Consider the following 16,852-nt stretch of genomic DNA (forward strand, 5'->3'; position numbering starts at 1 on the left):
CGGACTAGAAGATCTGCTCAGGTCCCTTCCGACCCTAGAAACTATGAAACTATAACTAGTCATGACTTTCACACTTGAAGTTTAGTCAGAGTGTCAGTGAATAGATTTATAAGACAGTGTTTTGAGTCTTCTTGCATATCTTTTCCATGTTTTATAAATAAGTCTCAGCAGAGTGACATAGGAGTGCTGGAAGCGGTCACTTTGCAGGAGAGTAATCCTTGTTTGATTAAGGAGCCAGTGGATTTGTTATTTTTGAGAATGAATAAAAATAGGAAAAATCTATTTGTAAATCCAGATTTTTGTAGTCCTCTTGAGAATCTGCAGCAACCCCAGACAATCTTTTTGATAGTTAAATTATATCCTGAAATTACTTATTTTCATTCATAGATCTCAACATTTTCCAAGATAAGCATTATCCTTAGTGTTTTTGTGGTTACTTTTCTTGTGTCTAAAATGTCGTCACAAGTAAGTGTTTAGAGGAAATTCCCAAACTGTAGAGCCTCCCCGAGTATAACATAGAGGGGAAAAATGCTCCTCTTTCTACCTACAGGAGTGACATCTGGAGGGAAAAGTCCATTGGCATGTTGCTTGTTTGGTAAATGAGTAGCTCCAGAAATTCGGTCTGTGGTGGTAGGGCCAAGGGGGAAAACATTATAGATGACTTCTAATAGCCATAGCCTGGTGGCTTTGTATGTGAATGAATTTGAGACATTCCTTTTTTTTTTTCCTTACTGAATTCCCATGCCTAACAAAGGAGGCCTAATTCCTGGTGTGGGCTACTGGATTCTGAAATTTACTCATTTGAGTCGGCAGTAAACAGTAATCTTAATCTTCTTTTTCTGATACTGTGTGCGCATTTTTTACCTGTCTTACCTGGTAGGCTTATGAGCAGGTACTGGGACAGTTTAGTAGGAGGTTGTAAATGTTTGACTGAAAGATTGGTAGCACAGATCTCCAGAATGCTTGAAGTTTCAGTCTTACTGTGGTTGCTGTTTGGTTAGTGGTTTTCCAGTTACATTGCTGTCCAAGTGGAAGACTTGAAAACAGGCTTCCACTTTCCCAGATCCTTCAAAATAACTTTCAGCTGAAAAGCAGTGACAACTAAGGCATGAACTTGAGCATTCATTAGTGAAGTGTGAACTTAGCTGGAACCTGTTATATGCTAACCTGTATAGGAAGATCAACTACAAAAAACACTGAATGAAGTGTTAGGATCATACTCAAATACAAAAAGTTGTATAAACCCCCCCCTCCCACCTTTCATATAGAAATAATTCAATTTAATTGCTTATAAAACATTTTGGTTATTAGTTAAGTTATTAAATTTCTATCTAAAGATATGCATATATACCAGGCAGGTATGTTGCTGTCAGAATTTAAGTTGACTTTAAATATGGGTTTTAAATTGATGTTGCATTACTTTTTACATACAGTACACTGCTCTAATTCCCAACTTATGGTACAGTCTTATAGACAACTAAGCTTGCACTGTCTCTAATTGAAAGCATATAGTATCAAATCTTCACTTTTAAGCATATTTTTTTTATTTTTGTGACATGCAGACAGATGCCAGCAGTAAAGCTATATTCTCAAAAGTGATGGTCATTACAAGTAAGTTGGCTTAAGTATTTTATGCTACTACTTCAGTTCTAAGTATTTTTGTATTTCTGTTTAAAAAAATGTTTGTTACATTAGGCTCTAAACTGTTGCATTATAACTTACATATTGATATTTTATAAGGGTCATCAAAGCAGCAACTATAAAGACAGTATTACTTCCTTTGAAATAGTGCAGTCTCAGATTGTAGAACTAGACCCTTTTAGGATTGGCAAGCTGGTCAGTTGACTGGCCAAATAATGTCAGTTGACCACATCTAAATACTGACAAATAGTCCAAATCAGGAATGCGTTCCCGTAAACATCAGCCTACCTTTTGATTGCCTAGTGACAGCAGGAGCAAGTGTCCTGTGTCCCCATGTCTGTAGCAATCGGGAGACATCCGTACACATCTCTCCTGTATTAAGAATGTGGGCCATAGTGTGTAGTCCCTCTTTATTTAGTGACGGGTACCTCCTGTCTTGAGCTCTTATGTTCCTTTCCTGCCTTGGGCCATATGGAGCTGAAGGAGGTATTCCTTGGTATAGTTATCTAGGCCCTTGGCAGGCATTGCCTTTTAATGCATGATTAATAAGTTAATTGTGTGATAAATTGGAACATACCGCATTCAAGCAATTTATGGTGCCATAAAATGGTGAACAAGCAGGGCAGCAGAGCAAGGCATTTAAAAGTACTGGGGCATGGGGTTCCAGTATGCTTTCCATATGCCCAGCATATTTCTTGCCTTGCCCTGCAGCCCGCATGTGAGGCTACAGAGCAAGCCATTTAAGTGCCAGAGCACAGGAAGTGGATGAACTTCCCTTTCTGACACATTTTCTATTTTGCTCTGAAGATCAAAGCAGGAAACATGTTGGTGCAGGGGGTAGCCTTCAGGTCCAGCATGCCCCTGACCTGTGCATGATTTCAGGGATTGGGCATGAGGTAGCAGTGTTTTGGACCCCAGGGCTGCCCCACTACTGATCCCAACCATCAGTGAATCATGGGATTTGGGCAGGGAGCAGCCTCAGGCTCTCTGTCTGCTGTCAGTCTCACAGTTAGGTTCTAAAGACATTTATGTGTGTGATAGTTGTACATTTTTTTGGATCAGGCATAAAATTCCACAGATTCCAATAGCACAAGTATATTAATGTCTAGCAGGGGTCTTAGTGACATGCCTTCCTGTCACTGCCTGTATGTTTCTCTCTTCATTTTGAGATAGCTAAAAAGCTCCTTGTGTATAGACACTTACTTCTGTTCTTATTTTTTCACTACGTTGTTTGTTTTGAGCCTCCCCTGCCTGTGTCCTTTTGGAACTGCCAACCCCCCTTTATTGTTCAATTTGTCTTTTGGGTCCTATCTGCTGCAGAAGAAAATTGGTCAGTTTGGGGACTCCTCCATTCAAAAACCAGAAATAGACTGAAAATCTATGCTTCTGAGAAGCTGGTGATTGCATATCACACTTTAAGGTTGGAGAAGAAAATGGTAGATTATTTTTTTTTGATAGAGGAAGAATAGGAGATGAATCTTTGACTTCTAATATAGCAGAAAACCCAGTTAGTTTATGACTTTTTGTTTCCTTCAGTTCTAGACTACAGTTTTCAAAATAAGGATATAGTTTTCCTACAAACTGTTGAGTAGAGTTGGATTTTATTAACTTCTCAGATAGCATTGCAGTATTTTTCTAGAATTCCTTATTACTTCATTTCTTAATAACATACCAAGTGAATTCTCTAGTAGCATATTAAATGTTGTCATTGCTAAAAGATTGGTATTTATTTTTTTTATCCAGTAATCTTTCATTTACTGTTTAAAGGAGGGTATTGATTACAGCTTGATGTGCATTTCTAGTAGATAAGTGATTTTGTTAAAATAGTATGATGAGGTTTCATGTTACTTTGTAAATTGTTTGTATATCAGCTATGCTCAGTTCTGTATTTACATTGTTTGCTTTGTTGCTAGTAATCTACTTATTTAACCAGAAATGCTCTTGGTTACATGTTTGTCAATAAAACTTCTACATCAGCTTTTAGTTTTATCAGCAGAATAGGGAAGTCTGCAGAAATAGTAGAGAGAGAAAGTTGAAAAGGAACAGTAGTCTTTGTCCTATGAGGAATGCAAAGATGGTATTAGCAAATGAATAGCAAGGGAACCTGAATGTACAGGAAAAGTGCCTAGAAATGGACATGTTGTGTACATTCATATGTCTGCTTTATCTATTTATATGTTTTTTTAGTGCTTTTACTGAGCAAGCAAAACTTGTGTTAGTGCATTATGCAAATTTAAAATCTAAGTTGCTGTAATTTTGGGGAATTCTTATTATATTAATTTGTTTTACATACTTAAAGGAAATCTGCCAGATCCTGGCAAGGCTCAGGATTTCATGAAGAAGTTCACACAAGTTTTGGAAGATGATGAAAAAATAAGAAGTCAGTTAGAAATGCTTGTTAGCCCAACATGTTCTTGCAAGCAAGCTGAAGGATGTGTGGTAAGGATAGTTTTAAAATACTTGACAAGCTATCTTTAGTAACTGAATTGTTTAATAATCTATTTGAAATGCTGTTGCAGCGAGAAATTACAAAGAAGTTGGGCAACCCCAAACAGCCTACAAATCCTTTCTTGGAAATGATAAAATTTCTTCTAGAGAGGATAGCTCCCGTGCACATTGATACTGAATCCATCAGGTAAATATTTGTTTATTGTGTTGCAGATAAACTGTTCCATGGTTTGAGTTGTACTTAGCATCTTGCTTATTCTGATTGTGTCCTTTTAAAACATTTTCAGTGGACAGGGGAGACTTGGATTTTTCCATATTTCTTACTGTTCTTTTTTTTTGTATTTCTTTCACTTTAGAAAGTCCTTGAGTCACAGATGTATTTAATTTAAAACTGTACTGCATAATCTTTTTTTCTTGACACACAACTGTGGGTAGGCAGGGGAGGACAGGACATGGGCACATTAAGTCATTAAAAGATTTGACAATTGGCATGCTTGAAAGCAGTGGGAAAAGTCAGCCTAAGCTACCTGATTTTTATGCACCTACAGCCACAACCACCCATTTAAAACAGTTGTTGCACCTCCAAGTTCTCCTTCAAGTAAATGTGTACCCACACATTCTTACTCTACCTCTTACTTTACTGCAGGAGTTGACAATCCCTGGCATGTGCCAGTGTGTTGCACGCGAAGGCATTCTGCATGGCACTGTGCCTTAAGGAATGGGCTAGGGCTGCACTGTCACAACAAGGTTCAGGCCCCTCATAACTTCTGTGTTCTGCCATGGCACACCAATATCTTACAGGTTGAGGTTGTGGCTGTTTTTGGCACTGCCCCAAAATGTTTCCGACTCCTGCCTTTTTGCCTGTCTTATTTAATTTTAACCAATTTTCTTTCCTTTCCCAAACGCTTTTTGGAGTAAAGGGATTGGTTCTGCTGTTACCCTGCCAGTAGAAGAGGAGTTCCTCCTGGAGGCAGCAATGGCAGTTGTTTATACTCTTTAGATTGGAGTGGGCACAATGGTAGATCAGGCTGGCAGCTGGACTCCATGTCCCAGCAGCCCCTGCCTGTGTCAATCGAGCCAGTTTCCATGGAGACTCCAGGAGTGGCAGGGCCTCCATGGAGACTGGCCTGAGCAGTGCTGGCAGGGCATGTGGTGGGGCTGCGATTTTGAGGCAGTGACCATGCAGGCAGGGACTGGGGTAGCACCGCAATCTGTTGCACACCCGTGCCCACAGCATGCGGGCAGCAGATCACAGCTCTGTCCTGGCTCCTGTGCGCACTATTACTGCCACAAAATCTGAGCCCCTGCCCCAGAGCAGCTCCCTACCCAGCTGTGTGTCCTGCCAGCACTGTTCTGGATGGTCTTCATGGAGCTCCGGGAACTGTGAGGCCATCACAGCCCCGCCACTCTTGGGATCTCTGTGGAAACCGGCTGGAGTGATGTGGGCAGGGGCTGCTGGGAAATAGTCTGCTGTGGGCCTGATCTGGCCTGTGGGCTGGACTTTTCCTGCCCCTGCTCTAGAACAGTGTTTCTCAACTCATCGGTTGTGACCCAAAAGTGGGGCGCAATAATATATGAAAGGGTCGTGAGCAAACTTTAAAAATGGGTTCTCCTTTAAAGAAGAAAAACGTGGGAAACCATGGGTTTTCCCTTGCAGGCTGACAGAGTTCCAGCCTGCAAGGGGCTGTTTGGGGTGGGGGGCGGTCATGTCCCACACACCCGCCCCCTGCCCCACACACTGGGGGTGGGGGACAGTGAGTCGGATGTGAGGGGCACCAGCAGGGCCAGGGGACTGTTTTCTACTTAAACTATTTACTGGGTCAGGACTGGCCATCGATGTTTACAAATGGGTCCTGTTACAAAAAAAGTTGAGAATCACTGCTCTGAACCAATCCCACACCCCTAAGAGATATGTCTGTTAGTCCCTTAAATTCAGGATCCAGAGCAAGATAGAGGAAGCTTTGAATAAATAAGGCCATGGGATTGGTTTCAGATCCAGGAACTAAGTCCTTGGCCCAGTACTCGACTTGACCTGTCACCATATTTCCATGTTAGCCTCACTTAGCACCAGTAGCTTAATCTGCCCTTTGTGCTTCAGATTCCACTCAATGGTAGGTCCTCAACCAGGAGCTCAGCAGCATGCTGGATTAATTTGCTTTGCAAATGGTGGACACTTGTTGTACGAGGACACAGCAGAGTCCCTGGGCAGGATCTGCGACTCCCAGGTGCTTAAGGTTTCAGGTATAGCTTACACCAGCACCCTGGAGAATGCAGTGGATCTGTCCAATTGGTTGCCATGTCACCTGAACCACTGTTGACATGGAGTGCTAAGCTGCTGGTACTGGGCATTGGGTATAATCTGTTTCCCCAGTGATGCAACTCTCCTAGTGACAGTCAGTTTGCCCCATCACTCCTCAATGGCTTGCCCCAGCTCTTGTTAGCTCCTTTTGGAGCTTCCCTGGGGGTTTGTTTTTTTTTCTCCCCTTATGAGTGACTTTTTGAGGCAAGCTGGTACTAAGCTGACTTTGCTCTCCTAGCATGCCAAGTGCTAGTGCATTGGCATTGTCAGTAGAGGGTGATCTCTTCTTCTCACTTTGGACTTCAGTTTCTCTTTGGATTTTGTGTAGGGTAAGTGCATGAGTCTCTGCCACTGCTTTTTTGTTGTACCGGCAAGGAGAAAAATCCAGCCATTGTGTTACCACTCTTTATAGCAGTGATTGACTAACAAGCCAGTGGCCTCAGGTATATATTTCCTCTTTCCCTGTGTACTTCTGCAGGCCCTGGAGTGATCTGCTTGCCACAGAACCCTAAGTCTTCGGCTATTTATTTTCTCCCAATCATCTGCATTATTACTGCTGCCAGATGCAGAGCACTGTCTGTCTTTGGTGCTGATTTAAAGCCCTCCTGTTTGAGAGTTGAACTTACACAGTTTTTCATAAGTCTTCAGGCCCTGTGCCACCCTGTGTACTCAGGGCCACACTAACCCATGGGGTTTCTCATGGGTCTGTAAATTTGGCAACAGGGGAGCACTGCCCTGCTGCCAAATTTTCAGAGCTGGAGGGAACCCTGCAGGCCAGATGACACAATGCCAGGGGCCAGATGTGGCCCTCACCCCTGTTCTACATCGATCAGGAGGGAAGCACAGGAAGTGGTCTGTCTGTAGCAGTAGTTCATCTATCACCAGATTTAGCTATTGGCAGCACGCTTGCTTGGCTTTCAGAACACTGGTGGAGTATCTCAGCTGAATTGTCTGCATCAAACATGAGTGGAAGATCAATAGTTCTGTCCTCCAGTCCCTCTTCACAGATGGGGTTAATTGGGAATACACCTATTTGCAACATGGCTCAACGGCAAGTGTGGGACCTTTTGTGGTGGCAAGGCTTCAATCCAGGCTTCCTATTATATGTTCACACAACCTTATGGTCAAAAGACTTCCTGTATGTCTTTTTGTGAGTACCTCTTATGTGGCAGGAACTGTGGAAAGTGAAGCCTACGGGCACCTATACATGTGCCCCTGACATCTGCTTGACACACTCTGATTAGAAAGTGTTGGAGAGCATGCTTGTTACCATGCTCCAGCAGCCTCAACAGCATATGTATTCAGTGTCCCTGTGTTTCAAAATGGTGGAAGGGGCACTTTAACTAAAGTTCATTGAACAAGCTTTGGTTAAAGCACCCCTGCCACCAATTTGAAACGTGAGACACTGAATACCCTAGATGCTGTGGGCGCTCTAATTAAAGTGCCCCCACCATCACCACCACCCCAGAGCACATGTAAAGATGTCCTTAGTTATCCTAGTCCTTTTGTGGCATAAACAGTTTTGGTACCAGGTTCTCCTGCTTCTGTCCTTCAGGATCCTTGGGTATTATCTCTAGTCCCAGACCTGTTTGGAGAGGTAGACTACTTAACCCAAGGCTCCACTTTCTTCACCATATTGCCTGGATTCTTAAGGGTTCTTGCAGGGAGAGTAAGATTGTGTAAAGCAAAAAGACACTTCTGAAGTGTTCTTACCTAGTAGTATGAACCACATTCTCTCCCTCTGATGTCAGGCAAAGGATGCTTCTCCCAGTGATCTTGTACTACTAACATTCTGAAGCATTTATTGGAGCTTAAGCAAACCAAAGCCAATCTGCCTGTCATCTCTGATTTAGATTCACTCTGCAGCCCCACTGGCTCATCACCCACCAACTGGGGGCATGCCTGTGTTCTCTTACCTGGTTTTCCATAGATTTCTTAAGAGTGTGGTGCAAATTTTTTCCTCAAGCAAGGGATCCAGTTCTGTAGTGGGATCTGAACATAGTTATCAAGTCCCTGGTGAGGCAGCCATGACAGTTAGTTTGCTATTCTGTCTGTTCATAAAAAGGTTTCCTTTGGGAGGCAGCTTCCTATAATAGCAAGATTGGTAAGAACCAAGCTCTTACAGTGGATTCTTCTTATACTAACTTTTATGTGGATACGGTGACCCTTAGGACCCACTTGAAACTTCTTCCTAAAGTAGTCTCTGAATTTCACTTGAATCTGCAGATTAATTTACCTTTTTTTTTTACAAAAGCTTGTCTGTAAAACAATCCAGGGCCCTTTAACTGGTGCAGCAATTATTAGCCTAGAGAATATCTAAATGGAGTTTAAGCTGTGCTAAAACTGTCAAACTGGAGCCATCTTCTGTGGTTTGAACTAGTTCACTATGCTATTTCCACAGAACAAATTTATATGTATAAGGGTCCCTTATATTTTCTTCTCAGTGCCCTTATCAAGCAAGTAAACAAGTCCATAGATGGAACAGCAGATGATGAAGATGAGGGTGTTCCGACTGATCAAGCAATCAGGGCAGGTCTTGAGTTGCTTAAGGTAAGTATCTTTTATATATTTATTGAAGAGTAGCTAGCACACCTTGCTTATTTTTAAAATACCCATATAATTTAATTACATAGTGCTGTCAGCCATTATAGGTTTTTTAGCAGTTATCCCAAAGAACTTGGGACTTTTCAGGGACTTGCCACAGTACTTCCCAGAAGTCATTGTATAGCTCTTTATGCATCTATCTTATAACAAAGTAGCACCCATGTGGAATGTTTTAGAGAAAAGTGTGTCAGAAATTCAAGTATTTTTTTGAAGTTTGTGTTTGTGCTAAAGGTGTATTAATGTGGATTTTCTTGTGTTTGCATTACTAATATCTAAATTTTATTTCTTTTTCCTATTAAGTATTTTTGCATGCACCCGTGTATACGTGCATGCTAGCAGTCAGTTGTACTGGAGCATTTGCTTTTAGCACGTGTACAAAATTGTGTTGCTATAAATTTTAGTATTCAGGGAATATATAATAGTGAGCTGCCTATGCATGTACGCTTCTCCATTCCCCCCCCATGGAACCTGATTTTTTTTAAGAGTCAAAAGTTGAATAGTAAAGCATTTAATTTCACTAGAACAAGAACCCACCTTTTGGTGATCCAGTTTCTAGTTCATTCTTAATTTATTTAATTCTGTATTATAATATTTATATTGGCATAATTTGCCAAAGGTACAAGAAGTTGCCTTTTTAATTTAGAATGCTGTTATACAAAAATAGGAGAAAGGCTTCTGTTTTTCTTATTCTCATGGAGTAGAAGAGTAAAGTCTGATAACTTTGTGGTTTACTAATCTCATTTAATTTATTATAAAAATGTCTTTAATTAAAACATTACAGAATTTTTACCCCCCTTAATTTTGTTATATCTAGCTTCTATAAGGGTACATTGGTCCACGTGGCTTATACAATATATACTTCATTTGTACTGTGTTTATGATAGTCAAATACACAGTGATAAACAGTGTAACTTTATATAAATGTCTCATAGGGCACCCAAAACTCAGTTATGTTCAGATAATTAAAATGCACCAATCCGGTAATCTACAAGGGCATCAGCACACCCTAGCCAGATTATCCAGAGATCTGGCAGCGTTCTCTAAGGCCAAGTGGTTTACTCATATGGAGATTTTGGGATGGGCAGGAATGGCTGTAGATGTTCAGAGGAATTGGTTGGAGATCTTTGTTCATCTAGACAAAGGCAGGAGAAGTCAGGACTTAAGACAGGATGTTGAAAAAGATTAGAGGTAGAATGTAGGATTCAGGGTAGAATTAAATGATTATTAACAGAGGTGACTATGAAGATAAAACTGAAGAGGTGATCAGCAAAGGAGGCTGGGAACTAAGAACAGCTGCAGAAACCCAAAAGAAGAGGGTTACAAGAGGAAATTGGGATAGTCAGCATTGTGAAATGTAGCAAGGAAATTGAAGAATAACTTGGAAAGGAAGATGAGTTCTTGTGCTCATCTTTTAGTTACAGCAGAGTAGAGGAAGAATTAGGTGCAGAGGGAAAAAGTTTTGAGTTTACTCAAAAGGAAGATGAGGCAGTTTAACAGAAACAAACAAGGGATTTCTTTGGGATAGGAGAAAGTCTGCCTCTGAATGCAGAAGGAAAGTGACTGGGGGAGAGAAAAGAAACTGCCATGTGAGAGATAAAAAGCTCAGAAGGTTTTAAAGACTGAGAGAAACATATTTGGAGGCTTGTCTGTTGGGCACAGGGATAAGTAGTACACAATCAAAAGATGTTGGATGTTGAAAATGAGACCAGATAAAATATTGGTAGGATAATTAGTAGAGAAAAAAAGGAATGTATGGATTTCAGGGCAATGAATCTTTGCTAAGTGTCAGAGGCAGGGGAGAAGGTAAGAAGTAGAGTTACTTGACCAAAAACAGCAATGTATTTTAAAGATTCAGATATGGCAAGTGAAAATGGCACTTCATATATTTCTGAATTAAAGAGAGGTGTTTAAAAAACAAACAGAAAAACCCCAAAAATCCTAATGTGTGAATTTTTGTTGCTTGTCAGGTACTCTCGTTTACCCACCCTATTTCATTCCATTCTGCTGAAACTTTTGAGTCCCTTCTGGCTTGCCTGAAAATGGATGATGAAAAGGTGGCAGAAGCTGCGTTACAAATTTTCAAAAACACAGGAAGCAAAATTGAAGAAGACTTTCCTCACATTAGATCGTGAGTTGGATATATTTTTCTGTTTTGAGGAAGGTTTTAAACTGTATTGGATTTTAGAAGTGATTGGTTTTACTCATGGATAATGCAGTATTAATCATCCTTTTATTTTATAGCAAAATGTTACTTCAAAGACTTTATGGATGCTCAGGGTTTTAATAAGCACAGCAAAGCCATTTAAGTAATCTTAACTGCATTAGCTGATGAAGGGTACAAGTAATACAAATAATATGTACAAAGTAGTGTTGACTGACTTGTCTTAAACTCATGTTGTAGTAGGGTAGAAGTGTTGTTGTCAGTGATGATACAGGAAGTGTACAAGAGGCAAAGATTATTGTGATATCTTTTATTGGACCAAATGTATATTTGGGAGAACTGTTGGACATCCTTTTAGGCATCACATGCCCTTCCTCAAGTCTACAAAAAGGAGGCAGACACAAGTTGAGCTAAATAGCAGAGAGAGGACTCCATGCATATGCATTCTGCCTGGAGGGATGGAAGAGGGCTTTGAATAGGAGTAAAGAGTTATTATCAGGAGCTCTTATATGACAGAAATGCAGTAAAACAGGCAATCTAGTTGGTGGCAGCGTGAGACCATTCAAGAAGGGAGAGGATAGTTATTATACATGAAGTGCAGGGAGATTAGTAGCAATGTTTGTTAAGTGACTGTGACCATGAGCCATAAAGCCAATATCTGTTTTGAGTCCAGATTCTTTTTACTCTCTAGCAGGGGTTTGAATTTCTGTTTCCAGGCTTATATCTATATTACTGTACTTTGTAATTACCTCAGTTTGTTTCCCAAGTTATGAAATGCATATAGTGCTGGAAAAATGTTCTTTCACATTGTCTGGCTCTACAAATGTTGAAGTGCTGGCAAAGAAATTGAATTCCTCAATAACTATTTTGTGAAAATTAATTGTTTCTTCAGAATAGCTTCTGGTCGTCTTTCTTTTTTAAAAGAAATTAGCAGAATTGCAAAATTTTGATAAATTTTCTGACTTGCAGAGTTCTGTATGTATACATTTGCCTTTGTGTATTTTGAAAGCAGATTTCCAAATCTAAAAGATGTATTTGTTTTTGTTTTTAGAGCATTGCTTCCAGTCTTGCATCATAAAGCTAAAAAAGGGCCACCTCGTCAGGCCAAATATGCCATTCACTGCATTCATGCAATATTTTCCAGCAAAGAAACACAGTTTGCACAGATATTTGAGGTAAAATGAAAATGACTGGGTGAGGTTTTGTTTTTTCTTACATTTTATGCGATACAATTATATTTATACTTTTCTTGTTTTTCTTTCTTTTTTATAGTTGTGTTTAAATAAATTTATTTAGTGGTAGCTAACCTGAAACGCAAGTTCTTTTCTAGAACTAAGTAATTAAATTGAGAAAAATCTTTCTTTTCTCCCTTTAATCCTAAATTAGTAGCCCTTGGTGCAGGTGAGGTACTTTTAAAGGGCACGGGTCCTTTTAAAGCTGAATAGGTTCAGGTTGAATAGAAGAGCTGGAATGTAAAGTTGGCAGCCCCTAGCAAATAGTTTAGTGTGGACTTGGAGTGGGGACAATGAGTTAGAGAAAAATTACATTATGATTGAAACATTTTTGTGTTTGGTGTCCTTTATAACAAACACTTACATGAGTGGTTCTTAAATAAGTAATCCACTTATGTTGTTTAAGTTTAACAATACAGAAGTGGTATCCATTAATCTAATGAGTTCATTGTTTCTGCAAGACTGGTTACCTCTCACTGGGAGAAAACAACATTTTCAAAAGCAGAATAGATAAGTTGAATAGACTAATTTAATAGAATTTATCCAGAGGGAAAAGGATGGAAAATTATTTTCTTAATGTGGGTAGACAGCTAAATTGATATAATCTTAATTTGTTTCATTTTTTAGCCACTGCATAAGAGCCTTGATCTAAGCAACTTTGAACATCTCATTACCCCATTGGTTACCATTGGCCATATAGCCTTGCTTGCACCTGATCAATTTGCTGCTCCTTTAAAATCTTTGGTAGCCACCTTCATTGTTAAGGACTTGCTAATGAATGACCGGGTGAGTACTTTAACTAGCTGTGCTGCCTTTTGAAAGATTGTGTGCATGTTTGGGGGGGAGGGGGGATCCTGCAGGTTATGTATTCAGTAAGTAATAAATTAGTATAGCAGTGAAAATTAGTGACTTACATGGTTCTATGTGTTTGCATAAAACAAAGAGGTGTTGAGGTTGTGGCTCATGTCTTTGAGTAGGCTGTAGAAAATGAGACACGATCTGCAATTTTTCATATTGTTGCATCAAAGCAAGTGACTGCCTGCTCCTGTTTAAACCTAATGGATGCAGTCCTTGCTGATTCAAGCAACATAGAGTTTTGCCATTTATTTCAATGAGGCTACGGCTTTACCATTTTTTGCCATGTGGGTGAGCCATTTCATTCACTCTGTGGGGTTCCTGGAGTGCCTGGGAACTTAGGAGCATATGGCCTGCTGCCAACTTACTGGGTATGGAACTCTCTTGGAAGGGTGGGGCATATGTTGTGGGGAAGGAAGAGCATGAGCTGCTTGTTCTGCCACCAGCTCCAGATCCAGCCTGGAAGGCACCCTCTTTGGTCCTTGGCCAGTCCATGCACCCTCTTTGGTCCTTGGCCAGTCCATGCACCCTCTTTGGTCCTTGGCTAGTCCATGGGGCTGGCCAAGTTTGACAGCCATACTTTACAGGAGTGTGGAGCTCAAATCTCCAATTCTACTTGGGGATATATATTATTTGGGTATAACGTATTGTTTGAAAATAAGCCAACCAGTATTTGGTAATTTTGTACGAATGCTTTTACAGATCTTTTGATCCCTGAAAATCAAAATGTTATGCCAATGGTATGTGGCCCATGGAGCGTTTAGCCCCTGGCCTCTTAGAAGCTGGACCGCCATGGCTTATGCTCTAAAGCAAGAATAGTAAAGGTATTGGTAATCCAAAGGTGTACAGTTAACTTCAGACTGCTGCTGTTTCCCCACCCCCTTCTTTTACAAACTAAAATGGGTATACAGAAACCTTCACTTAAAACTAATATCTTAGTGTAACAAGATGTAAAATTTGATTTAGCTTCCAGGCAAAAAGACGACTAAACTTTGGGTTCCAGATGAAGAAGTGTCTCCTGAGACGCTTGTTAAGGTGAGTAAACTTGTTGATTCACAAATATACATGAGAGGAAAAAAATGTCCTGTGGATCTAGAGATGTCTGGAATTGCTAAAACTGCCAGTAATAATTGTGGGGAGTGGTTCTTAGTTTCCTTTAGATTTGCCCCTTGATCTTGACATTTTTAAATATTTTTTAAATTTAAAAATTTCATCAAAGTGGATATTTTGCCTTCAGTCAGGATGTCCAATTTGATTTACAGAATTATTTGTTTTTATGCAAATAAGATTAGGTATATGTATACCACAATGAACTTTAGTATTTTCTTTGCTTTAACATGTAACATGGTCTTGTAATTTTCCTTTGTTGCTTCTCCAGTTTGGTTCTTTTTCTAAAGACGGAATGTTCATTGAACATCACAGTTATATCGCAGTATAAGCTTACTTTTCTCCTTACTGTAGCTGGTGTGCTTGATACTAGGTTCTTCCATCTTTCGTTTCTCCAGTGATTAGACTTAATTATAACAGTCACTTTTCCATCCTTTTTAGGTATCTTTTTGTTGAAACGTGGAGTTTTGAGGCATTATGATAACTCCCTTTTTTCTCCCTCATAATCTTGTTTAACTTTTTTTTATATTTAACTCACTCTGCTGCTGCTTAGTGCTTCAGTTTTTTACAGCTTGGGATAAAATTCATTAGTAGATAAATGGGACATTAGTTCCACAGTATTTTGTACAACCTCTGCAGTTGTATGGCTTGATAGAACAAGTTATAAATGTAAAATTGTATGTCATAGCATAATGTCTAACTGTGAATATAAGATCATTGCTTTTTTTTTAAAAATATGAACAGCAGCAGCAGCTATTTCTCAATTAAAAGCTAACTAACTAAAGGTGAAGTTTGAGGCTTTGAAGCTCCTTGGTTTCTATTATATTATCTTTTGGTTTTCAAAAATCTTTGTAAAGTAGTCAATAAGCTCTTTTAGTTTGGATAACCCAACAACAAATATGCTACAAATATTTCTTTAAAAGTTACCTTTGGAATGAAAGCAATCTTTTTTTTAACCAGTAGCCCAAAGAAGATACTATTTAGGATGCAGTTAGCAAGTGAAAGCAGGATTGTAAAATGACTTGAGAGCCTAGTGTTTACTGCCATCAGTAAGTAGTTTTAATTAATGTGTATACTCTGGTACCAAGGTTATATTATTAGTTTTTAAGTAAATCTCTCATTTGACCCCAGTGATGTGTTCTTTGTACAGCCCAATATTTAATATTGTTAAAAGTACTTTACAGCTTTATTTACTCCACTATTTTTAGGTAGGGATATCAAATTGGTTTCTATAAATTTGCTAGCTAAACTTAGATCTTAAAGTATATAATGTAAGCTATTGTCTTTTAATTTGATACTGTGAAAATTGGTAAGTAGAGAATAAGAATACAGAATCCCTCTTTAGGATTATGTCTTGTTTATTTGGAAAGTAGCTGGCATATTTTTTGGATACTACCTCAGTCAAAACAAAACAAAACAAAAAATGCAGCCACCAAATAGCAAACATTTTAAGGTAATTCTTCAGTGCAATACTGTACAAGAAATAGAATAATGGCTACTAGTTCATATTAGTGGTCCATCTAAACTAAGAATTCTTTTTGACAGATATCAGTAATAAATGTTTCCAAATAATACATAAGGATTATCAGGATGGATATTAGAAATTATGTAATGGAACAAACACATTTTTAGTTGTTTCTGTTCTGTTCCTGTATGTTCTAACATTTTACTTGCATTTTTAATGGTATTTCTCTTCCATAATTTATATTGTTACTGTTTGATTTTTGTTGGCACAACTAAAATCTTGAGTATTTTAAGGTAGAACTCCTGTCACTACAGTATATTTTGCATTGCAAGCAGAAACTCAGACCAGGTATTGCCTCAGTGTCTGTAGTAACAGGAACATGGGAATGTCAGAGCAACCTTTTCAGGGTATTGTATGAGGCATGAGCCCATCCTGTCTTTACATCGTGGGATTAGGATGAGAATTCCTGGAGAGGATTAAAGTTCTGATCTTGTCTGTTCTACTGATTCATATTAAGTTTTGGAAGACCACAATGTTATTAAGTAATGTCTCACAACTTACTGACAGTTTGAGCTGGGAATAAAACTCAGCTGTCTAATAGCACAGATCTAAGTGGCAGCACATGGTCTTACAGCCTATTGGAATATACTTGCTATGTTTCTGTAACTCTCTCTACTGGTTTATATGCATTTATAAGTTTGTTTCATGTTATCTGTTGGTTCATTATATCGTGCTGCAAAGCCTAATATAAGGGTATCAAAGCTGGTATAGCTTAGGGCTGGGCCTAAACTGCATGATATATGTGCCTCTTCTGTGTTTTTATTGGATATTATGCAGATTATAATCTTTGACCCTTTCCCTCAAAAGGAGATCCCTAGGCCTTGAGCAACATTCAAACATCAACCAAGTATAAACCAGTGTTATGATACTTGCCTGCATTCAGTCTCATTGGAGTCCATCTATAAAGGACAGTGACAACACTTCAATGCCAGGAGCATTGGTGATTCATTGAGGGGATGATACAGTCATGAGGGAAGAAG

General features: G+C 39.3%; 1 protein-coding gene across 3 annotated transcripts in view; it reads left to right on the forward strand.

Moving 5' to 3' along the window:
* Positions 1 to 16,852, forward strand: part of PDS5B (PDS5 cohesin associated factor B) — a 174,768-nt gene that overhangs the window by 95,554 nt on the left and 62,362 nt on the right. For all 3 annotated transcript variants that reach the window (XM_019524557.1, XM_019524559.1, XM_019524558.1), the window contains exons 14-21: positions 1,563 to 1,611; positions 3,941 to 4,080; positions 4,161 to 4,276; positions 8,833 to 8,938; positions 10,960 to 11,120; positions 12,205 to 12,328; positions 13,013 to 13,171; positions 14,207 to 14,275. In XM_019524557.1, coding sequence (XP_019380102.1) covers positions 1,563 to 1,611; positions 3,941 to 4,080; positions 4,161 to 4,276; positions 8,833 to 8,938; positions 10,960 to 11,120; positions 12,205 to 12,328; positions 13,013 to 13,171; positions 14,207 to 14,275 — 924 coding nt within the window. The remainder of the gene's footprint in view (positions 1 to 1,562; positions 1,612 to 3,940; positions 4,081 to 4,160; positions 4,277 to 8,832; positions 8,939 to 10,959; positions 11,121 to 12,204; positions 12,329 to 13,012; positions 13,172 to 14,206; positions 14,276 to 16,852) is intronic.

The sequence above is a fragment of the Gavialis gangeticus genome, unplaced genomic scaffold, assembly GCF_001723915.1.
Source record: "Gavialis gangeticus isolate Ggan-Ray unplaced genomic scaffold, GavGan_comp1, whole genome shotgun sequence".
Classification (NCBI taxonomy): domain Eukaryota; kingdom Metazoa; phylum Chordata; order Crocodylia; family Gavialidae; genus Gavialis; species Gavialis gangeticus.